The sequence below is a fragment of the Poecilia reticulata genome, linkage group LG4 (genome assembly GCF_000633615.1).
Source record: "Poecilia reticulata strain Guanapo linkage group LG4, Guppy_female_1.0+MT, whole genome shotgun sequence".
NCBI classification, from domain to species: Eukaryota; Metazoa; Chordata; class Actinopteri; order Cyprinodontiformes; family Poeciliidae; genus Poecilia; species Poecilia reticulata.
The window spans coordinates 23846828-23871261 of NC_024334.1; the positions used below are offsets into that span (position 1 = coordinate 23846828).

At 41.5% G+C, this 24434-nt stretch overlaps 1 protein-coding gene across 2 annotated transcripts in view; it reads right to left on the reverse strand.

The window, feature by feature from the left end:
* ssbp4 (single stranded DNA binding protein 4) overlaps nt 1–24434 on the reverse strand; it is a 107342-nt gene that overhangs the window by 65220 nt on the left and 17688 nt on the right. For both annotated transcript variants that reach the window (XM_008407107.2, XM_008407108.2), the window contains exons 3-4: nt 21527–21588; nt 8657–8741 (exon numbers count right to left, since the gene is read on the reverse strand). In XM_008407107.2, the coding sequence (XP_008405329.1) occupies nt 8657–8741; nt 21527–21588 (147 nt within the window). The remainder of the gene's footprint in view (nt 1–8656; nt 8742–21526; nt 21589–24434) is intronic.

Here is a 24434-nt window from a genome sequence, read left to right on the forward strand (position 1 = left end):
TTAAATCAGCTAAAGATGCTTAAAATTTGCATCTGGCCATTTTGGTTAGCGAGAACTGCTTTCAATGAAAGCACTTCTTTTCCTGCTACACATGTGTTTATGGTCAGATATTCTCTCTAAAAGATAGCTTCCTCCACAAACCAACTCAAGTTGTCGACTTAGGTCCCTCTCGCTGCCTCTGTTTGTTTTGTTAAAGGACTGAGGCAGCAGAGGGGATTGAAGACAACCCGACACTGTTACTCCTCAAGTTCCCTGCGAGGGTGAACACTTACACTCGTGTACGTCAAGAAGAGATTTTAGATGTTCTGGGCAGCCAGTTGTTTGGCAGAGACTGAAAAGCTCTGTCCCAATACTTGCACTTTCACCTTTGTGACCTTAAATGCACGAATCCGCTGAAGGATACGAGAGCCTAGCGTGTCCCAATTCCTTGGTGGTCTTTTGCCCCCTTTGTACCCTTCATCCAAACTTCAGCTACGTCCACATCCAAGCGGACTTAGGCGAAGTGTATTACCCACAACTCATTCCTGCATGTGACGTTTTGAATTAAAAGGTGGAAGTATGGAAATGTTCATCAAACAAGCTGTATCTGTTTCCAGCCATAAAGTATTGAAATAGTTTGTGTTTCACTCCACTGTACAAGTGTGAACACGATCGAATTTTGCTCCGTATTCAACAAGTCATAGAAAAGCATATATTTCTCCTGCAATGACTTTGGAAAACAAAAGTATCTCTACTGTAAAAGAACAAAAACAAATGGTTGTTGTACTCATACAGTTTTTTAAATTGTGTGAGTAAAGAGCACTTATAGATCTGCTGAAAATCTAGCAGTCAAACTTCTGTTAAGAAATCAAATATTTCTCATATACATCTAAATAGTCTTGAACATATATCTATCTATACATATAAACTCATACAGCTATATATGAGCTCCAGGCTGAGCTGTCTTAATTTAGGAACCTGATGTAAAAGAAGGAAATGGCCTCTGATCTGTCTGTGGGTGTTAACCTACAGGAGAGTATGTTTAAAGATAGTTTCTGCTTCCTTGGCTTTGACTGACAATCCCTCTAACTATCATCACAGCTTTAGATCTAATGAGGAATGGCAGTAATAGAGAGTTGCAAGCCTCCTTTTTTTTTTTTCCTCAGCGAGGAGAAAAGACGCAGAGCTTCATAGGCGCAAAAAAGTCGATTCACTGAAAAGAGATTTACTCTGTGAAACTGTGCAATTCTCCATAATTTGAGGACAAAAGTTGAAGGGGAGAAGCAGAAAAAAGCCTTAAAAGTGGAGTCAATTTTGTGGCATTTGTGCAGGTTAGAGTGTTGTATAATCACAGTTGACAAAGATGTGATAAATGTAAACCATTTTTTTATTTTTTTAATTATTGAAGCTCATTTTATTTCCTGAAATTAGCAAAGTGGAGTAGAAATGGTAGTCAAATGAGTTGGCACAGAAAGCAGCATTGGTTCAAAGTGTTCATGGGCATTAACGGATAACTGGGTTAGGGAAATTAAATGGGACTGGATGGATGTAAAGTCTTCAGGGCTCAGCCTCCACAATATCTGGGTTGATGACATTTACGCCCGGTCTGACTAGCAGGACAGCATGCAGGAGGCTAACACCAAAAGTCAGATAAAGTAGGAAAAACGCAGACTTCATAAGGGGTTCCCGGTGTCTTCGGACACTTGTCTCCACCTGAGCGTTGTTACATCTTCAAATCCTTTTTTTATTTTGTGTGTGTGTGTGTGTGTGTGTGTGTGTGTGTGTGTATGTGTGTGTGTGTGTGTGTGTGTGTGTGTGCGTGTGCGTGTGTGTGTGCATGCGTCTGCGCTGTATCACCCTGTGTCATTTATCTGTCTTCATGTGTCCGTCTCCATGTCTGTTTCTGTCAAACAGAGATCCAGCAGCTTGTCCTTACAGAGTTGAGATCAAATGCTAAACCGCAGCTCAGCGCAAGCCTGCACAGAATGAACCTGCAAGGGAGGCAACCATAAACAATATTTGATCTCGTGCTTCTGTCACTTCTAGACCTCCACACACAGACACAGCTTGAGGGCAGCATTTTCAGGCTTTGTTGCCTCCCTCAGATAGAGGAAGGCATACACACAGACACAGGAGCCGACTGGCCTTTTTCATTTAGGCTGTAACAACGGTAAACAACGCCGCACAAAGGCAGCGTCCTCTCGCTCAGCCTGCTGCCTGCACTCCACGTGCTGTTTGATATTAAAAGACAAAACAGGCGTGAATGGAGGAGGAGAGGTGGCGCCGGGGATGGTCAGAGGACGGACAGAGTAGGACTCAACGTTAAGGTCTAAATCTGGAAATAACCGGGAGAATCTGTATGAAGAAGATATCAAAACAAGCCGAGTCCAGGTTGCATCCTCTGTCTATACCCGCTCCTCCTGCAGTATGGGTGTTATTATTATTCCTGCATGTCGTCATGCCGCTTCACTCCTTCCCTCGAGCGAAGAAGCGGGTACCGCTGGCATCCAGCCAGATTAGCCAATCAATCTCCTCCAAGAAAGAGAACGTGGAGCAGAGAAGAAAAGAGAGAAAGAGCAGCAGGAGAGGTCTGGAGGAGGGATGGAGAAAAAGACCTGAGAGAAACTGAAGCGGGGCAAGATGGTGTAGGATGAGTAAAATTGTGCCTTTGAAAGAAGAGCAAAGACTGATAAAGGAAAAAGAAAAAAGAAAAGGAAAGCGGTTGAAAGTGAGCACCTGGTGCAGCAACACAGCAAGCGGCAGTGATGGAAAGCACACAGAACAGTCCAGACAAAAGCTCGGCCATCAGCGGTTGTTTACAGAGCGCGGCTCCTCCCCTCCTGCCACCTGTTACTGTGGTTGAGCCGAACAAATGTTTAACCCTCTCAAAGAGTCCCCCAGCAACAGCCAGCAGAGCATCTCCATCCATCCGCAGACCGCCACTCTGAGCTCAGCAGCTCAGCTTAGTGCACTTCTTCCTCCGTATCTATTCATGTGGACTAATCGATCAGGAGCCGAAACGCTAACAGGACAAGTATCACCAACTACTTTGACCACATGCCAAACACTCCTCTAGTTAAAAAGCTTGACTTGTGTTTCTGTTGTGTTGTGAAATGTAAGGTTTTCTGTAAGGTTTTAGTGGTTTTAGTGTTTTCTAAAATTAGAAAACCTTAATTTCTTCCAATGTAAAACTAAAACTAAAAGTGGAACTGGTAAAATACTAAAATACCTGACGAGGATAATTTGTAATAAAAGGAGAACAATGATCAGGTTTTGTTTAAAATGTTGTACTGGTCATAGTTCATCACTTTTTGGATCCTTTTTGTTTCAGTACAAACATTTACAGTAAATGTAAACATTTAAAAGTAAACTTACTTAGTATTTAATACAGTATAATCTTCATGCAGCCATGAAGACAAACACATTTCAGTAGGAGATTCTCACACTATGATAATTTCACACTTTCAGAGTATGACAGTATTCATAAAAATATTTATGATCTAATGCCATTTGTTCAAATTGTAACATTAGAAGTTTTAGTTTTATTCACAGAATTTATGTTTGACTTAATTTTGATTCTGATAGATAAACTTCCAGAAAAGGACTGACTGCACAGCAACAGGTGTGTTGAGTGCTTTGTTACTCTCAGATCCATTACTCACTTGATAAAGTTAGTAAGTTAATGCAGCACCAACCACTCAGCAAGTGACTGAATGATTAAATCCACCTATTTAACAGGCAGGTCAAATACTAAAAACCTTATTTTTTCCTGACTGTCAAAGCCACTAAAATTGAAAACTGGGACTTTTACATGTCTGCAAACGCATCACTGCTGTGTTTGGATGCAATTTGTTTTGAGAGTTTTGTTAAAATCTGATAAAGGTTAGGTGAATATGCATTTACACGTAAACAAGACTTTCTTTTAATTCTGGATTCAGAATCACGTCATTCGTCAGTTTAGATGTTGGAATAACGCAAAGTTTATTTTTAAGTTTCAGTTCTCAGAAAGAAAGTCTGAATTCAGTTGTTTACATTTATTATTTCAGAGAAAGCATATAATCAGTGTTTTAATTAACCTTTGACCTGGATACAAGGCTGCTGACTGCTGGCTAGTTTGCATTTCCACGCCAGAGTTGGAGTTCCCTATTAAAACAAAATAAAAAGCAAAACAAACCCCTAAATCATTAATAAAAAAGGTCTGCAATTAAACAAGAAAGCCAAAAGACTCTAACGTAGAGACGCCTCAGCACCATCAGTGCATTTCAAGATATCCAGGAAACAAATAAAATCTGAAACTCAATATTTAATGTGGTCAATAAACCAATAACTCACACCATAATCAAACCAATGTAGATTCATTGTGAAACATACTGAGCAATTTATAAGTAAAAAAAAAAAATCTGATTTTCACCTTTCAATAACCATGAAGGCCGTTTTTTATAACTGGAAAAATACTATAAGTAAATCTCTTGAAGTAAATTGTCTATTTTTCCCCTTAAACTTGATTGTCATAATAAAAATATGGGAAAAAAATCAAGTAAAACAAATAACTCTTCTCTCTACACACAAAATGCTTTTTTGATTTTCTCCTGACTTTTCTGCCAGCTATCATCATCTTCATCAGTCGACCAGAAGCCCGCCGGAGTCGGTGAAGTGGTGTGACGCATTTGTGGCACTAAATCTGTGACACTCCGCAGGCGGCGGAGTGTCTTGCGAGAACCCAGTCTTGCGAGAGCCGCAGATGTTTGGGGTCGCGACCCCCAGCTGGGGCGAAGCAAAAAAGTCTGCAGCGAGGCCGAGCGTGACGTTTCCTGAAAGACTCGGTTTGTCCCAGACCGCGAGAGCGTGTGCGCGCGCACACGCCAGCCGAGCGCAAGACAAGAGGCTCCTTCTTTACGCGCCACGGGTGTGCGTGCGCAGACGGGAGTTCCTGTCCGTCCGTAAACATGTTTGCCTTCTTCATCACAAAGCCTGCGTGCTTTAATCACTCATATTGCATTACAAAAGACATGCTCTTATAATCAAACACATTTCCTCAACAAAGCGCTCTTTTGAGGATCGTCCAAATTCCCAAAGAGAAAGAGGACTGCAAGATGTGCCAATCTCTTTTAGGAAATAAACATGATTAAAAGGCAATGTGAAGAGGAAGGCTGAAATACAAATCAGAACAATTAAGAGAGGAAAAGATTTCTTTGCAAGACTTCAGGCTCTTTATCATGCACTACCTCACTCGGTTTGAGTGTGTGCATTCATTTGCATAAGAGTGTGGGTGTGTGTTATGCACATAAGCCTTGCTGCATGTGGGAGTGTTTACATGCAACCTGTAAAGTGATAAACAGAAAATTCCCGATTTAAAGGTGAAGCCCACCAGCTACCCAGACAGGCAAAGGGCTCCAGTTCTGGGACTGCGTCCAGAGATCCAATTCCACCACACTCCCCCTGGATTAGCTGTCAACCAGTCTCCCAGATCTGGGGATTAGCACGTTATTTTTCAGTATCTCTCCCCAAACTCAAAAGTCTGGGATCGAGTCTCCACCACTGCTGTCGGCGAACGACGTGAGACGTGGCTACAAATCAAGCCGAACCGAGAAGCGATAATCCAGATCTCTAACTAAGACCGTCGCACTCGCTTTGCGTTTCCTGGCAACCAAATTAGCTTTAGGGAAACCGGGGATCTAAATTTCAATTTACGGTACTTTGCTCATATTTTTCTCATTGTCATCTCAGTGCAGATATCCCAGAGAAGACAACAGATTACTTCTAAAAGATGTGTCCTGGTCTATCCTTCACACGTTCTCCTTTCGCCGTCCTCGTCAAGCGGCACGCAGAGTGAAGCGTGTGCAGCTCCTGGGAGCTGTGTTGTTTTTCACTCTGTAATCCGGGCGGACTCAGGGGAACGAGGGATCCGTTATCAGCAAGGGGCCGCGATGGAGACTCGATCAGGCCAACTATCTGCGGGGAGCGAGGGAGCCGAAGTTAATCAGAGACCGACAGACCCCTCATTACCCCGAGGATTCACACACTGCGACCCTGACGCGCTCTTCGTCTCTTCCTGTCGCACAGACACACACTTACAGAAAGCATGAATTCTCGCTCACACCTTCACCTTCTCTTTTTAGCCATCAGCGGGAGCTCTGCCACACCCTCTGGGATCTTACTTCAGATGAAGTTGAACACCAAGAATCAGCTGAAAGCCAAAGGAAACATGACTTAACTCTTTCTTTCTGATGTCCAGCCCCTCTTTTAAGGTTACTTTGCGATGCACATTATACAATTAATGTTAAACTCAACATGTTTTCTCATGTTAATGAAATTATGATGTCTATTTATTCATGAAACCCGTTTAATCCTTGCGAGGTTTCAATAAGCTGGTTTCAGTTTGTTAGTGGTCAGTGGCTGAGGGTTTTGCACAGTCAGATGCAAGTCAGTTAAACTAAAATGCTTGGTTTTGAGTTGTGGGAGGAAGCAGGGCAAACCCAGAGAAAACCCAAACAAACGTGCAAACTCCACATACAAACCCCTCAGCCAGGACAGAAACTCTGGACTTTTCTATTGCGAAACAAAAGTGTTAACAACTGCAACATCGAGCACATAAACAGAGGCTTAACAGTTTTGACAGATTAAATTAGCCCTCCGTGTTGAACATTTGATTAGTCTGACATCCTGAACTTGAAACCAGGCTAAAAGTCAAGCCACACTTCAAGTCTTTAAAAAAACAAAAAAAAAAACAATACAATCGGACCTCTTCGTCACTACTTCTGTCCAGTCCAACCTACTACTGTTTGATTTGAGGGTCATTCACACAGCACTTTTGCATCAATCAGTCACAACAGCTGGGAATTCGGGGCGCTATTGCAAGAAGCTGCCCAGTGCAAGCATCAAGAGAGGTGGTGTGGCTCTGTGAATAAAAGACAAATGCAGCAAAACAGAAAAATAAAAATAAAAAAAGGCAGCAGAGAACAAAAGAGTATGCTGCCCAGCTGGGCTTCCTCAGAAGCAGAGCCAGGTACTGCGAGGATTTAAATGTTTTAAGATCACTTTTTATGTCATTTCCTCTCTGGTTCACTCGAAAGTCTTTTATTTTTTTGTTTGTTTTCTGCCTATAAGCAAACCACATCAGCGTTCCTTTAGTAATTGAACCAAGACCCCGCATTTTCAACCTGGAGCATGCTCGTTCGGTTCACAGCAGAGTTCAGATAAAGCTTTCTGCGGAAATGAACTTTCCTGTATAAAGGGTGCAAACGTGAGGGAACCCCCTAAACTTTAATTTGACCCATTTTTCCATGTTTCGTGTCTCTTTCTCTGCTGGCTGATTTTAAGCAGTGAAGGACTCAGCACATGTGAACAACAGCAGAAGTCAGACCTACACATTAAGCCGTATATTGACCAGCGCTGTCAAACCGTAGCCATTAAAGAGCTGACACGCAGGAATCCAGCTGGCCCACCTCTGGAGAAAGGTGTAGGAAATTATATGGCATTTAGATTAATTAGACACAGTTGTCAGATTTAATTAACTACTAGGTTTAATTAACCATGTAATTAATCTTATGGTGGTCCAACACATGTACACGCGCAGACAAGCACGGAGGCAAACACACACACACACCCAACCAGTGCCCACATAGATATGAATAGTTCATGCGCAGCAAATGTAATCTGTTCAGCCGACAAGCGCTCGCACTTTTTTCTGTCAAACCTCACAAGAGAGTTCAGCTGAATGGGTGAATGGCTACGAGCTAAAACAGCCTGAATGAAGAGCGCGTGGTAAGAATAGCACCTTTAATCCATTTCAGGTTTAACTCCTGCCCTCGCAGGATGGTAATCTTACAGCTGAAGCAGCAGCAGCTCATTCAGTCAGCATCCACACACCTATGTAATCCTTTATCAAACACGCGCCAGGTAACACGCTGCCAACGTTTATCGTGGTTCTGACAGGTTGACGAAAGACAGAGAGGAGTTTCACGTCAAAGTAGTCATTTCAAGAGAAATGTGTGCAACTTTTCAAAAGCCGAGAGGGTCAGGAGGGGCCACCGACCCTGACCTTTCCCATCGCCAGGTCCGACCCCTGTAGCCATAACAAGTGCAGCCTGGCAGCATCTCCTGCCTCGTGTGTGTGACTGAGGGTGTTGGTGCCATTCTGTGGTCAGCCTGCTGCTTTGTGTGCTTCCACTTTACTGAGACCATGAATGGACCAATAAGCAGCCGGGCATTACCCTGACCTCTGACCTCAGGAAGAAGAGAGTGGCTGGGACCAAAGGGGTCATAGCAGCCAACGGCTAAGCGACAAAGTTAAGCCGATGTAACAACAGGAGTGGGAACAAAAAAAAAATTATTTCTGATTGTGGCAGGCTATATGTGAAGTGGCAGAAATTCAAAGATGGGACTCCAAGGGTTTTTCCATAAAATATGAAGCTGGTGTTCTTGGGTCATACATTTTTAAAAGCAGAATATTTCGGCCGTCTGCCTCGCAGTCTGTCCCATCCAGCGTTAAAGCTGCATCACATAAACACTGGCAGAAAACACAGAGCCACAGCAGCATTATGACAACAATTACGGTCACGCTCTGCATGTGCGTGTATAAAAATGTTGGATCTGTACGTGTGTGTGTGTGTGTGTGTGCGTGTGTGTGTGTGTGTGTGTTTGCCATGCTGGAGCAGTATCGGTGGAGTTCACTCACATAGTCATGGAAAGCCTTGGCCTCGCTGGAATGTTCGCATGTCTCCCTCCGGTCCGGGGCGGCGCAGTACAGGTCCCAGAATACACTGTGAACACGGGACAAGACAGCGGCAACAGTGAGAACATCTACCAACAATTCATGTATCTGGTGCAGACAGGTTTGTGCACAACACACGGAAGGGTAAAACAAACCTCCATGATGGCAAAAAATTAGCATAAGCGATACACAAGCAGAAATGGAGTTAACAAGTGATCAAATAATCCTGTAAAAAAAATTTGTTGTCAAACTTTGTACAATTCAGATAGAAACGCATACCAAAATCAAACCAAGAAACCTTTACAGCGTTTTGCTTCCTTAAGGTCTTTTACATGATGAAAATTAATTAATAAAGATTTAGAGGTAACCTGTATTTGCCTTTAACCTCTAGTAAATATATGAAATATGGCAACATTAACTCAACTCAGATCAAGAAAAGGAGACGCTGATTGAAGTATGTGTGCAAACAAAGTGCAAAGCATTTGGTGAAATCAGAAAAAATATATAAGTGTCATTCGTGACACTTTTACTTGGATACTGACACTGTCTGAAATATTTAAGTCTGGATAAATTGTTTCCCACTAAAATCTGCATAACTAAACATATTTAATGTCATTTGGTTACAAAAGTGTTGGAAATTTCTGCTTCAGGCATAATAGCCATTATAGTAATAATGCAGGGGTGTCCAAAGTCGGTCCTCGAGGGCCGGCATCCTGCATGTTTTAGTTCTCTCCCTGGTTTAACGCACCTGGATCAAATTAGAAGACCTAAGGAGAACATTGACAAGCTGAAAAGGTTGTTACTACCACCAGGGAGAGAACTAAAACATGCAGGATGCCGGCCCTCGAGGACCGACTTTGGACACCCCTGTAATAATGCATCATCAGTAGTGATAGTAGAAGCAATAGCCAAAACTGCAGTACTACTAGTTTTAACAGAAGCAATTTGAGTAGAAATAATAATAGTAGCAGAAATAGTAGCTACATTAATATCTATAATATTAGTAGCAATAGCAATTACATTAAAAGTAGTAATAATAATGTCATCTGAAGTAACAGTCCGTAGTTCTTATAGTACTAACAATACTGTTAATAGTTGCCATGATGACAGCAGCTTTAATAATAGCAATACCAGCGGTATTAATTGTTGGTAACCTTGGTAATAACATCAGCAGTAACAAACTGTGTTTCATATACTATCATATATACAATATAATCTTTGAAATACTTCTGAAAAGCAGAACACCTTTAGCCTTAAACCCAGAGTCTTTCCCCTCCTGCTTCCATAGTTTAACAGTGTATGAAGCTCAAAGCTACAGGTACATTTTAGTTCATATTTGAAAAGTTTTACTTATTAAATCCAGAGTTTTACATCTCAGAAAGCTCATTAGAGTTCCCCCTTCCTTCCCACTTCAGAAACTTAGAGTGATCTCCAAAGAGCTGTTAGCATGAAGGACCTCCAGATGCTCCTCTCTGCCCGCCCTGCCGACCTGCAGGTTACTGACCAATCAGCTCTGATTATGTTACTTACTGTCCAATCAGCCGTCCTCATATAATTTAACTAGAGCAGGTCCAGTCCTCCAGGGCAACAGGGGCCACAAGGTCCCACTCCAAATGGGCCCTTAATTACTGCACTGAAATTAAGTACTTGGTAAGGCAGTTCATATAAAGCAGATCTCCTTCCTCACCGTATTGATTTTATGGACCATGCATTTGGAGATCTCAGGAGGGGACATTTTTGCAGTCTTTTAAAGGTGCAAATAAGCTGTTAGCTGTCTTATTTTGGTTGATGGAAGGACGGCACCATAACATTTGTCAAGAGAAAGAAAATATAAATTATTGTCAGAAAGTGGCTCAGTCGCATTCTGCCCTATTTTATTTTTTTAAACAAAGCCGATTGATAATTTACGCGGTCCTTCTTTGTTTTATTTATTTATTTTTTTACTATTTGAGGGCTTCAACAAGATAAAGGTGCAACAAAAGGTGTCCTAAAATGAAAAACATGAATAAACATCCCATGTAAACCCTGTAGTACACCATATCAAACATCTCAAAAAAAAAAAAACCAGCTCAAATTGAAATGTGTCATTAAATTATTTAAACTTTTAGAAGAGAGTCATTGCCCTTGGGTGCTTAGCGCGCGTCGGAGTACTTTCTAGACAACGAGGTGCGCCGAAGAACAGAGGGAGAGCAGGCGTTGTGTGCTCTCCTGTCACTTCACAATAAAGTCGGCGTACATTATCATATCTATCGGTCGGCGTTAAAGAGATTGCTGAGCCGTCGGAGACGAGCCGCGGCAAGGAGGCGCGACCATCGCAAATCCAATCGACTCTCTGGGAAATGAAATGTGACTCGGGTTAGAGTTTGTTACGGGGGAAGACACCACCGGGTCGGTGGTGCAGCGGGAGGTAAGGTGATTTAACACCTCCTGCCCTGTGAAGTCGATAATATATTGCAATTTGAACAGCTGACCCGCGTGCCTCCGCGCCTCGCAGGGAAATCTCATACACGCCACGTCTCTGTAGCGTAATCTGAGGAAGAATCACTGTTGGGATGAGAGTAAACGTACAAACCGAGACTTTCATTATTCCGATATTATTTTGAGGTTGATATTTTTCTGCAGCGCTGGAAGTGAGGCAGGTGAGAGGAAGTTTAGGGTGCGAGGATGAATCCGAACGTTTCACTGCATCCTAAGCTTTTCATCATTCTTTGTCACATTACAACCACAAACTTTGTGCATTTAAGTAGCATTTTTGTTTTATAGATCAGAACAAAGAAACACAGTTGTAAAGTGGAAGCAAAATGGTACAGCTTTTTTTTTAAAAAATGCTTCAAATTAAGAATCTGAAAATGCATATATTTTCGGCCTCCTGTACTTTGAAGCCACCCATCAATCCATCCATCCATCCATCCATCCATCCATCCATCCATCCATCCATCCATCCATCCATCCATCCATCCATAATCCTTTTTTTTTCAGCAATGATCAATATCTAACGATCCTTGGAACGCAGATGAACTGGTAAATCAAGATCTTTGTTTTTTTTTTGGTTGAACTGCTTCAAGCTGTTTCTTCACTGCAGCTGACCTGAGCAGCGTCGGCGTCACTGCAGATCTCTGATACCCCAACAAATAATCCAGTGCAACCAATTGCTTTTTGAAGTGCTCTAATTAGACAATAGAGTCAAACTGTGTGTACTTTACTCTCAGTATAAACCCAGCTGCTCTGTGAAGCGTTTCAGAGATGATCATCCACCTCAACCAACAGACTAGAGAAGAAACGGAAAAAGGTCCGTGGTAACTCTAAAGGAGGTGCAGAAATCCACAGCTCAGCAGGAAGAATCTGATAACAAGTTGCAGCCCAAAAAAATCAGCAAAAGAACAAAAAAGCTATTGTTGGAAGAATGTCACAATAAATTGAGATGAGATCAAAAACCTAAAGGGTCAAACCAAAGCAGCGATGGCGGAGAGGAACAACTATTACAAGGAAATAATGATTGATGAGCTGCAACATCTAATTTTATTTGCCGTGTTATTGGAAAGAAGGGACAGAAAGCGTCGAAGGGGGCGTTCGCCCGCCGCACCGGACCAGAACCGATCAAATGGAGTTCAGTGTTCTGGTCCGTCGGTACATACGTTCATCAGAACTGGCTGGTTGAGTAGTAAAACATCAACTTCAGAGTGAGACATACGTGTGGCAGCATCATGCTGTGAGGATGCTTTGACTCAACACAGATGGGAAAGTTGAACTGGAGGGAAAATAAGAGGGGATGAGAACAACACTGGAAGTAAACCTGCAAAAAAAAGGCTGCAAAAATATGTATTTATTAAGGGACTTGTGTAATTGTGTGAGAATGCTTGTTGAATGAGCTCCTTGTCAAAGAATAATTTCTGTCAGTAGCTGGAACAGATAAGGTTATTTTCCTATAGGATCACATTCTGGCAGAAAAGCAACATGAAGCATACAGTTAAATGGTTTTGATCAAACAATATTCAAGAATCAAAATGTCTGATAGAGAATGTGTAAAAAAAACTTGAAAACTGATGATTTATCAAGAAAATGTCAGTTTCTACAGATGTAAAAGACTAGCAGCTATAATTACAGACAGTAATGTCCGAGAGCGGCTGAATTCAACTACACCCCGCACTTTTCAGATTTCTATTTTTCAAAAATAAATACTAAAAACCACAAATCCTTCTCCTTCCAATTCACAACTCGGATCTGGTATTTGTGGGCGTATCACCTAAACTCCCGTTAAAATTCAAAACAAGAGGGTTGCTGATGCTTCTCTGAGGCACATCGCACCTTACGAAGGGGCTGAAAGCCTCTCAGCACAAACCTGACAATCGCAGCACAATTTGGAGGGAAAACCTGTGTCAAAGTTGTTGTCACATTTTTAAAGAGACGCTAATCTGTAGAAATTATCAGGGAAGTCAACATTCACAGTTAATTAGCGCAAGCAATCAACAAGAAATCTGATACTCCTACACACCCTTGTAACAGCAACATTTCTATCCAATTATCTAATCATCTCAATCTAATCATCTCATCATGGGAAGCTCTTTATGGTCTTAAGGGAAGTAACTGGTGTTTGAGCCACACATCTCTGCTCCGAGGTTGGAAAGTTTAACTGCTCTTTACTTTTGAAGTGCTACAGGAGAGATTTGGATCCAGCTCCTTTATTTAGATGAAAAGTGAGTATAAGATAGCTGCGTGAGTGCAAACACACACACACACACACACACACACACACACACACGCAAACACACACACACACACACACACGCATGTGCACTTTGCTTCGAGGACAGAGGAGGAAGGGGATTAGCGTCCGTGCATTCAGGAGAAGACAATTACTAAAATGAAATGCCATCACGATAATTATTTGTAATTAACTGCGGCCTGTCAAAGCCAGCGGTTACAGTGCGCTTTTTTTTTCCCCTCCCCTCCATTATAATAAGGAGAACAAACAAAGATGGAGAGGGAAAGCTGAACAGACGAGTCCATATGATAATCCTGTCTGTGTCAGCTGGTCAGTCAGCAGAAAGAGAAACAGACATTAAGAGGAAGGTGGAGACAGATGGAGATAAGGAGGCAGGCAGAGCATGAATGAAAGAAACAGTGAAATAAAATTACACAGAGCCAACGGAGCTCATCTTATCAGAACAGACTCTTCTTAATGGGACAGAAATGTTAGAATCAAGGCGAGGAGGTGGAGAAAACGCAACCTCTCCAATTCTTCTTGCAGCCATGAACAGCAGACACTCTCCTTGCCGGTATATAATATGCATTCATCAAGCAGGTGGAAGCAATAACAATACTGTAACATGAAACTATGGGAAACTACCATTACATTGCGGGTAATAAAATCAGCAGATTACATCATGCAAGAGAACCACTGGCTCAAAATGAACAAACAGACGTCGGTGGACTTGTGGTTTTGTGCGGCTCTCAGACAAACATTACAAAAGAGCTAATCATTGTGGAAGCAGTTTATAAAAAACAGACACAAAAGGTGTCTGTTATACAATTTAATTATACAATTAAATTGTATAATTTAATTGAATTAGCACTAATGAAGGATCGTTTTAAAGCCACTTGCAATACTTTGCTGTAAAATCAGTCAAAGTGAGCTTAGATATCATTTGTTACATGCAGAACATGACATTGTCAGCTTCCTCTTTATTATTTTAGCATAAATCAATATTTAATCAAGATGAAATCTACGCCGCCCAAAGACAAGCTTCCCTGTACATTCGCCCCTGAGCCTTTGTTTGCAGAACTTTGACCCCGAGGTCAAGAAGCTGCAAGGATATCAGGAAAATCTGACAAATATTTTAGCTCAAATTGAAGTTTTAACCCCCCAAACCTAAAAACCCAAATACTTTCAAGTGTTTTTGAAACTTGTCAAAACTCTTCACAATAGTGTGCCAATCAGATCATTTCTTGTGTCTCTTATTTATTTTTATTTTTTTTACTTTTTAATATCTGAAATCATAAAGTCACCCTGACTCTTTATCCACCTGTGTTTTTATTGCTAATTTATGTTTTATGTGTGAATAAAATGCTCTCCTCGACAGACTCTTTAAGAACATTGTCCAAGAACACAATATTATAATTGCATAAAGAATTGAGTGTAACTCAATATGTAAAACAGCGTCTATCACAAAAAAAAGTCTGTTAAAGTGTAAGTGACATAAATTAATTCATATGAATCTGGTGTTTTACAACTTTGGCAAGGATGAGTCTATTATAAAAACAAATTTTGTGTATATTTGTGCTGTCTGGAGAAGAGCTTTAATCCAATAGATTAATGGCTGCAAATTGTAAGTACAAGCAAAAATCTATAAAGAAACAAATTTTTTTCATAGAATTGTACAAAATATTAAACTATTTGCACCTTTAGCTTCTCAAGAAATAAAAAAGATCAACATATTTTCTGGATAATTGGACTTAAGAGGATATTACTGGGATGTTGTGAAGCTAGGCCAGTCAGTGCTGATCTAAAATGGAATTACAATTATTAAAATTGCTCATATTAAGAGCCTTGATGACAAAAACACACAATACTAAGAAGAATAAGGTCATAAATTAGTCAGGGAGGAAGCGATGGAGTCTAATTCTTCTGGAAGTAAAGAACGCTTTCCGCTGTCTCTGATCCTCAGACGTAGGAATTCCTGCTAGAGGCCATCAAAGTGAGATATCTGCATAACGCTGTTGGCCTGTGGTTTATGGTGAAGGGTGGTGTGAGTTTTTACGAGGGCGGGGGTCAGGGGGAAGGGTGCTGGAGACTCAGAGGCCATCCAGTGAAAACTGGTTAAAGCGATCGATTCTGGGATAAAAAAGGAGACAACTAGCATCGGCCAAGAGAGAGGCGGCTAATGACACAATCAACACCTGCAGCCTTCACTGAGCCCTTTCTTTATCCCTCCACCCATAACAACAGATGTGGATGAGTGACCCCCACCAGCACCCCCTCTCCCAAGGTCTCTCCACTTTTTTCTCTCTTGTTGCCCTCCCCACCCCCCCAAACCCACCCACCTTTACCGTCCTACAGGAAACGGCGTTTGAGAAAAGAAAAAAGAAAAAACCTGCACACCAAGGAGCTGAAGAGGAGACAGTGGGGGTGGGGCCGGGGTGACGGTGGGGTCGGGGTCTTAGGTTTGGCTGTTTAACACAAAAGAGGCTGGAATGCAAAGAGTTAATCCGTTCGGGGGTCTCTCTCTTCCGCAAACAAAGGGACGGGCCTTCAGACAAAGGTTGAGGGAGGAGGAGCGGTGGGTGAGGGATGAGGGAGGTTGGTGGCTTTTCTGCCATCTGGAGCTTTTGTTTTGAAGGATGCTGGAGGTTGGAGGGGAAGGGGTGGGGGTGAGCTGGGTGGCACAAAGGTGGAGACGGGGGCTCCGCCTCCCATCCTCCTCAAGCAGCCGACCCCTCCGCTCCCCAGACTCCACACACAGCCGGGATGGAGTCTGGGTCCACGTGCTCTGCGGCCCAGACAGACGCCCCTCAGCTAGGTCACACTACACTGGAGAGTGCCCTCATAGCCCAGATAATCATCTCCCTCCACTCCCAGGCCAGTGTCATCTCCCAACGCCAATGAAATACATCAGTACAGTTACGACACACACTCAAGGGTGCTTGGTTTTCCTTTCTGCTTTCCGCTTTCACACGCACGCACACACACACACGGAAGCCCTCTCGCTGGCTGCAGCAGAGTAGAGAGCAAACTAATGCTGCACTGTGTGTTTGCGAATGTCACTCCGTCAGTGTGACTGGTGGCTGTCAGATTGAGAGAAGCCAGGCTCTTTAAGGGCCATTATGAGCCGTGTCAACAGGCTGCACAATCACAACACACACGGGGGCAGGAGAGGATGAATGAATGAAGCCGCATGTCCGGGTTTATTACACAGGGTTGGCCGGGGGGCTTTGGGGATGAGCGGGATAGCATGAATGACAAACAAAGCGGACCCTGTCAAAGCTCTCATCCCCTCTCCTCGGCTCTCGTGCTGCCTGGCCAAGGATCCAACCTGCCTGCCTCGCTGCCAGCCGGATTCTTTGTCTGCTCCAGTTCTTGTTCCTTTTTCTGTCCTGCCTGCTTTCTCCTCTCCCTGCCAAAAACTTATCTTTCAATCTGACAGACACATTTTCTGCTCTCTGTTTTGCTCTCAGGAGTCATCTGTTGACCGGAGCTGGGCAATTTTCAGCCCGATCAACTCTGATTGTGTATGATTGTGTTTTCATACCGTAAGAAAGGAGACACAAAGTTAAATGGTGTACAACATTAAAGAGGTGTGTTTCCTGTATAAGGTCTCTGATCACGCAAATGTGATCAGACCATGCAACACCAACACAGCCACTGCTGCAGTCAAACTGAAAATACAGATTTTAAACTCTCTCCAAGTTTTTTATTCGATGTAAAGAGAAAAATAATAGTTTTATTCTGGTAGTATAAACTATCCTGATGTAAAGGCAGGCCAGGTCTATAGTTGAATCAGCTTTAAGTTGTAGGTCAAGCAGAAGCCAACACATATCGAGATTGATTAGCCCCTTTAGTTATCTTCTCAGTATTTATTTTGGCTTATATTGAAAGTCTTACATGTTTATTTAGCTTGTTTTGAAAAGTAGCAGCTGAAAAAGATAGAAATACTCACCAGTAAAAACAGTTTTACTATCCCTGCAGTTTTACGTTGAACCACTGGTTCATATCATCAACCTACAGTATGTTCACTTTTTCAAGTTCCCAAAAAGTCCTTTGACCACATGTGTGGTTATTATTATTGTAATAATAATAACCACACATGTGGTTATTATTGTGGTTATTATGTGTGGGTCTAAACCATTGTTTAGACCCACACATCTGTGTGTATCTCTGGTAGTCATTGAGTAGGAGGCAGGAAACACCCTGGACAGGTCAAACTCTCCATCACAGGGCAACACAATAAAACATGGACACACTTACACTAAAGTATAAATTAAAGAGGTGAAAAAGGTGAATTGCAATGACTCTCAAATCAAAAAGGAGAAGTTGTGCTTCAAAAAGTATAACAGACATGAATATTTATGTGGGTTGTGTAATGTCTGCAGTTCATTCAGGCTGCAAGAGAGTCAGCGAGAGCAAAACTTTCAGCAGATAACAGAGAAAGTTGAACTGAAATTGACCATTTTGAACTTTCCATATCAGAGTTAATGTAAGAATCAACACATTCTGTGTAGGACACAGAAAATCTACAGCTGTACTAATGGAAATGCGCTTACCACTAATATAAGATGCTAATAACAGTTTGAGACATTAACGCAGCAGCCACGTTTTGTTGGAATCGGCTAAATTCAACGCATTTAGTCGTATCTGTTTTATTGTCACAGCTTTGTAAAGACCTACAATTCACAACAACATTTCTGTCTGATGCATTTTTTTTTCTCCCACTCATGATGAGCATTTGTGCCAGTCTCTAAGTCCATTGACATAGCTCTTGCAGGCAGACAGAAAAACACATTCCTCCATTTGTGCAGCATTAAACAATTTGACAGATTTATTTGAAGAGTCTGAAAAGACATAAACCCACATCAGAGGCTTTGTTTTATGACCCAGAGCTTCAGGTTGAAGTCTAAGTTCTGGTGATGGAAGCAAAGGGTTTCCAGCCATGAGGCCAATACACAGTGACAGGGACAGGTGCATGAAAACCTTCTGCAAACAACAGAGGGCTTCGGCTGACTAACCCGCTCATGCAACCTCCCCGCCCCTAACATGGTCAGCAGTTACAGCAATCACAGAGGATGGGACACAGAGGCTTTGGGAGCTTTTTCATTAAAATAAAAATTCAAGCAGACAGTCAAAAAGGAAAAGATGTGCTCGTTTTACATTTTGTGACACAAGTTTGAGTGTATTCCTACGTAACGAGTGAATTAAATGACAGGAAAACAACTTTAAATCCATTAGAGATCCAAAAAGGGTTAGTCCAGACTATTTTAAGAAAGCAACTATTCACATGCGCTCCACATCATCAGATGATTCCTCTATTCTCATTTGTTAACAAATCCAACTTCTATAAAGCTGTACTCCAGAGTTCGGGAATCACACATTTGTATTTACAAACGATGTGTGCTAATTGCTAGAATTGTGTCACTTTAAATTTGAATGAAAGGAAAGTCGAACTGAAACCTCATGGGACGTCTGCATTTGAGTGATAGCAGAAAGGAAAGCCATTAGAAGACCCAGGTAATATTACTCTACTGCTGATGAGAGAAAGAAACTCGTCAAATATTTTTTCCTCGAGTGTCTAACAGTAGTGTCTGAAGTGTCTTCAGAGCCACATTAAGACAGTCACAAAGTTGGCCTTCTATCACCTGAAGAACATCTCCAGGATTAGAGGACTGATGTCTCAGCACAATCTAGAGAAACTCATCCATGCGTTTATCTTTAGCCGCATTGATTACTGCAACAGCGTCTTCACAGGTCTGACTAACAAATCAAACAGCTGCAGCTGATCCAGAACGCTGTGGCTCGCGTTCTCACTAAAACCAGGAAGATAGAGCACATAACACCAGTTTTAAAGTCCCTACACTGGCTCCCTGTAGCTCAGAGAATAGACTTTAAAATACTGATGTTAGTTTATAAATCACTGAACGGTTTAGCACCACAATACATTAAAGATCTGTTATTGTTGTACCAACYGTCTAGACCCCTCAGATCTTCTGGTTCTGGTCTGCTCTGCATCCCCAGAWCCAGAACCAAATGAGAAGAAACAGCATTCAGTTCTATGCACCACAGATTTGGAACAAACTTCCAGAAAACTGTAAAACAGCTGAAACACTGGGTGCTTTTAAATCTCAACTTAAAACCCACCTGTTTAGAGTTGCTTATAGCTAAATAATGTTAGACTGTGGGTTTTGATGTCTTCGATGATTTTAATGTTTTTATCTTTAATTTTTATCTATTTATTAATTTCTTTTTATTTCTGTTTCTCGCTGTTTACGTCTTAATGATGTCTTAACGACGTTTAACTAAAGTCCAACGGGGTTTAGAGTCCCAGTTGACGGCGTTTCAACTAGAAACCTAGAGGTTGTAGTCCTTGTCAAACGGTGTTTTTGACTAAAGTCCCAGACGGTTAGAGTCCCAGTTAAACGACGTTTAACTGAAGTCCCAAAGGGGTGCGGGTTTTAATGTTTTTATCTTTTTTAATCTTTTTTAAAAAAAATCTTTCTCTTCTCACTGTTTATTCAATGTCACATGCTGTTTTTATTTTAATTATGTAAAGCACTTTGAAATGCCTTGCTGCTGAAATGTGCTATACAAATAAAATTTGATTAATTGATTGAGTGGAGTAATAGGCTGATCAAACTCCTCTCCTTTGGAATTGCCCACTAGTTCCTGTCCGTAAAGCAGACACCCTTTTTAAGACGAGGCTTGAAACTTTTCCTATTGATAAGCTTGAAGGAGTTCTCAGCTGTCTTTGCTTGAACCTTGCTATAGGCTTAGACTGCTCAACAAAATGCTGACCACACTCTGCTTCCTTCTGTTACACTCCATTGGTGAATTATCTTTGAATTATTAGGGTCATATTTGTCTTCTGTCTGTATTTTCTTTCAATAGAAGAGATGGCTGACCTAGTGCTTGTTTTTATTTTCTTCAAAAGGACCAGTGAGAAATCATTTTCTACCTTTGCACTCCCTAAATAAAGACCTAATGGAGCTCATGCTCCCATAAACTCAGTGTACACTGCAACAAACATCAGATCTTATAACGTAGTTTTGTCTAGTTTCTAGTGCAAATATCACTTTGAATAAGACAAAACTAATCTAAAAATAACTTTTCATTAAGATATAAGAGCTTCTTCTAAGTCAATATTTCATATATGATAAGTTCTAATTATTTCACTTGTAACAAGACACGGTTACCGTGCTATAAGTGAAATAATCTGCCAGTGGAATCAATGCTTTTTTATCAAGACTAAGAATTATTGACTTAAAATGAGCTACAACATCTTACTTAAAAGTTTCTTGTAAGTCAGTTTTGTTTTATTTCAAGTGGACTAACATATTTGAAATAGAAACTAGACCAGAATACTTGCTAAGACTTTGTGTTTTGTAGTGTAGGCTTTTTGATGTCTCTTCAGTGTTTCACTGCATTTAATTTCTGTCTGGACTGAACTATTAGACAAGCTATTACTTCCATTAGCTCTGTGTATTTAGCTTTTTTTCTTTTTTTTTCTGTTCCGCAAAAAACAACTTCTGTCTTAGTAGGTCTGTGTTTTGGTTATCTGTCTCTTTTCTGTCCTCATAAACCCCAGACAGTCACAAGAGAAGGCTGATAAACTTCCTGTTTGTGAGCTTTGCTAAGAGTTAGTGTTAGTAGTAGTTGTAATGTGAATTTATAGCTAAAGCTATTCAGTTAACTTTTATCATTACAAGTGTGCCGTAGTGTAAAATGTGGTCTCTGTGCCACATTCACAGGAGGGGCTGGGGAGTTAGGGGGGTTCAGTCACAACAACCACAGTGATTGGAGGATGTGTCAGTGATTTTTGACATTAACTGAACTGTGAACACTTCATAGAGAGACGCCATGAGAAGAGCCTCAAATAACGGAGCTCAGTTGTCAATCAGGACACCAGGAGATGATGCCGTTGCCGTACCTGCAATTACTGCCTTCATTTCACCTCTGCACATTCATTCAAACCTTTAAGATGACCTCTTTGGTATATAAACATGAGACGCTTAAAAAGAATTGTGTGTGTGTGTGAGTGAGTGTGTGTGTGTGTGTGCGTGCGTGCGTGCGTGTGCGTGTGTGTGTGGCCGAGCAAAGAAACAAAAGCGAGAGGATGAATGAACACATACCACCACCACGAGTGTAAAAATCCTGGCGGTTCCCCGAGTGTGATATTCTTCTCCCATCGGATCTGCGAGAAACAGGGAAGGAGAAAGAACATTCAGGGCAAGAGAGAAAGGAGAAGAATGAAAAATTAGACACTGCAGCATGTTTTATTCATAATGTAACCATTTTGCTTAACGTTCCTCCCAACTTTAGGCTGACAGAGCGACACTTTGGGAGAAATAATCGGCCGGGGAGTGATCTATAGCGCAGAGCAGACGAGTTCGTGGGTAAGACAGTGTGACTGTCTTGAAGCAGCAGTGCTCTCCGCTGCCCTCAGAAAACCAGCCAAGCTCCTGCCTGTATCTGGACTCCGAGATAAGATCCAATGAGAGATAGCCGACCAACTGCCTGCTGCACACGCGACCGCTGACACGGCTCCACACACATAAGCAGCAAAGATTCAGGGCCTCTACATACAGTCTAAGAGCATGTGAAGACAGCATGACAGGGCCGAGATTTCTTTATTTTTTTTTCTATATGTGCTCTGTATCAAAAAAAAGAAAGAACAGATACAAGCCCCAGGTTTCTATTAAAGTGTCTATCCTACAGATTTCCCCAGTGCCACTTATAATGATGTGATGTGCAGCGCGTTGTTGTGGGCCTGTTGATTTAATGCTGCTAAAGAGCTGAGTGCTGCACTGTGCAGGAGAGCAGAGTGCGGCGAAGTCCTCTCGGGGAACGGCGGCGCGTTGTGTGGATACTATAAACGTGAGTGCGTGCGCTTCCCGCTCGAGGAGGAACAGAGGCTAATTAAGGCCGGAGAGGCCCGGTTGATAGCACGCTCATTAGATGAGCAGGTGTATCTGTGTGGGACCTTAAGTTTATCTGCAAACTATAAAAAGTCCCTAATCTATTAAAAACACATTTGTGATTGCTCTCGTGGGCATTACACTATATAATTTTTCTTTAAAGTCTTGATAAAATCATGTCGCACAAACATTTCGAGAGCAATTTGCCAGGCGTCGGATGGCTCCCGCTTGTCACTTCATGCAAAGTGAGTTTGTATAATGACAGAAAGTTGTGTTTTCCTTGTCTGGATGAATGAGTGTCTTCCTTCAGATATCAGGAGGGGAAGCTGCAATTGAGAGGACAGTTACGACTTTTACATATTTTGATGCACAAGCAGCAGGTGGCTTGGTCAGCAACGTCTCTCCACCAGCAACAAGGCCAATGCTGTCTCTTCTGATGGATGGCAGCAATCTCAAGCACAATATTGATTTCCAGTTCAAATGAGTACCACAGCGTTAACATATCTAGGTTTTACAACCTTAAACCATTCTTGCACGTCCGGCTGCATTTACAATAATTGATATGGATATTTTAGGTAGAAACACTAGCAGAAAAAAAAACAAAACATTGTTGTAGTAATTGCTAAGATGTGTAAAGCTAATTACCCCGCTACCTGTGCACACCTTTTGAATCAGCTTGCACCAGTAGTCGTTAATGCAGTAGGTAAATCTGGGGAAAAAAATTAAACTCAATTGTGGCCTATTAATCTACATGGCCTCCCTGCCTCAGATCATCTCTAAGCATAGCTATGCCAACTTTATATATCGGTGTTAACAAACGATCAAGGACTACTAGTCAACAATATCACTCCAACTTAATGCAGATAAGACAGCAGGGATTGTTTATGGTCCGAAAAATTCAAGAGTAGAAATCACTTGACTACACTGTTTCTTAAATAAGCTTAAAATGCATTGCCAAAATAAAGTGTTTCCTATTAAAACAGGACAATAAAAATCTGGTGTGCTGTTTTTAATGGGGTTTTTTTCAGCACTTAAGACCTTTTACTTGAAAGTAATCTGACAGGCAGAGAGAAGAGGAGTAAAGACATGCGGCGGTCAAACTCGGGACGGCCACTCTAACCACTGTGCCATGTTGTAATGGTTTCTTTACTGGTCTCTGAAAATCAATCAGACAGGCAAGTATGTGTGTTACTGTTGCTCCCGAAAAGTCCATGTTTATTGGAGATTATTGGTGCAGTTCTCAGCTGTATCAGGATTGGGAATGTTACTTCTGCTGTCTGATCATGTCCCAAAGTATAAAATAAAACTCTAATGTTATATAAAGTTTTACCCAAACTCATCAAAAGAGGAGCTCATGCTGTCACTTACATGCTTTTAAGTTGCTGACGTCAGTAGGCTATCTGGAGAATATAGCGTGAGATAAATGCAGGTTGTTATAGTGTTTTAGTTTATGTGCCATCTGAATAAGGAGCAATTTCTCAAAATGTCTAAAAAAATGACGCTCTGCTTTAGGTGAGAATCAATTTGTTTATGCAACAACGTCAAATGTATAGTGAAGTGATGCATTTGTAGTATTTCTTATGATCTAATGTCTTCCTATCCTGCTAAAACAATTTAGTAAATAACTTATCAGAAAGCCCCAAAATGCCCAAAAAATCCCATGTATCAATAATGCAACATTGCAAACCTTTTCAAATAAATGGTAACACACTGGAAATACTCTAGAAAGCCTTAACAGTATCAATAAATGGACACTGGTGAATCCTCATGCTGTGCACTCACAGAACTAGTATTATTTGAGACAACTCCATCCAAAAGACTTAGTTTGAATACCATGTGTGCATGTGTACACACCATGAGAGTTTGTCTGTGAATATGCAGTTTTAATTCAGATCTGTGTTTGTATGCCTCTGGTTGCCTGCGACCCTGAATTTCACCCCTTTCCAGCAGCCCGACGATAAAACTTAAATCTCTGGGAGAAGATTCACCCGTAAGGCCTCAGAAATTATCAAAGCTTTCTGCAGCCTCACTGCTTTATCTCACAGTGCTGCTCTCCCCCATTGTACTCAGATTTGTGTTCTTCACATACACACACACACACACACACATATATATATATATA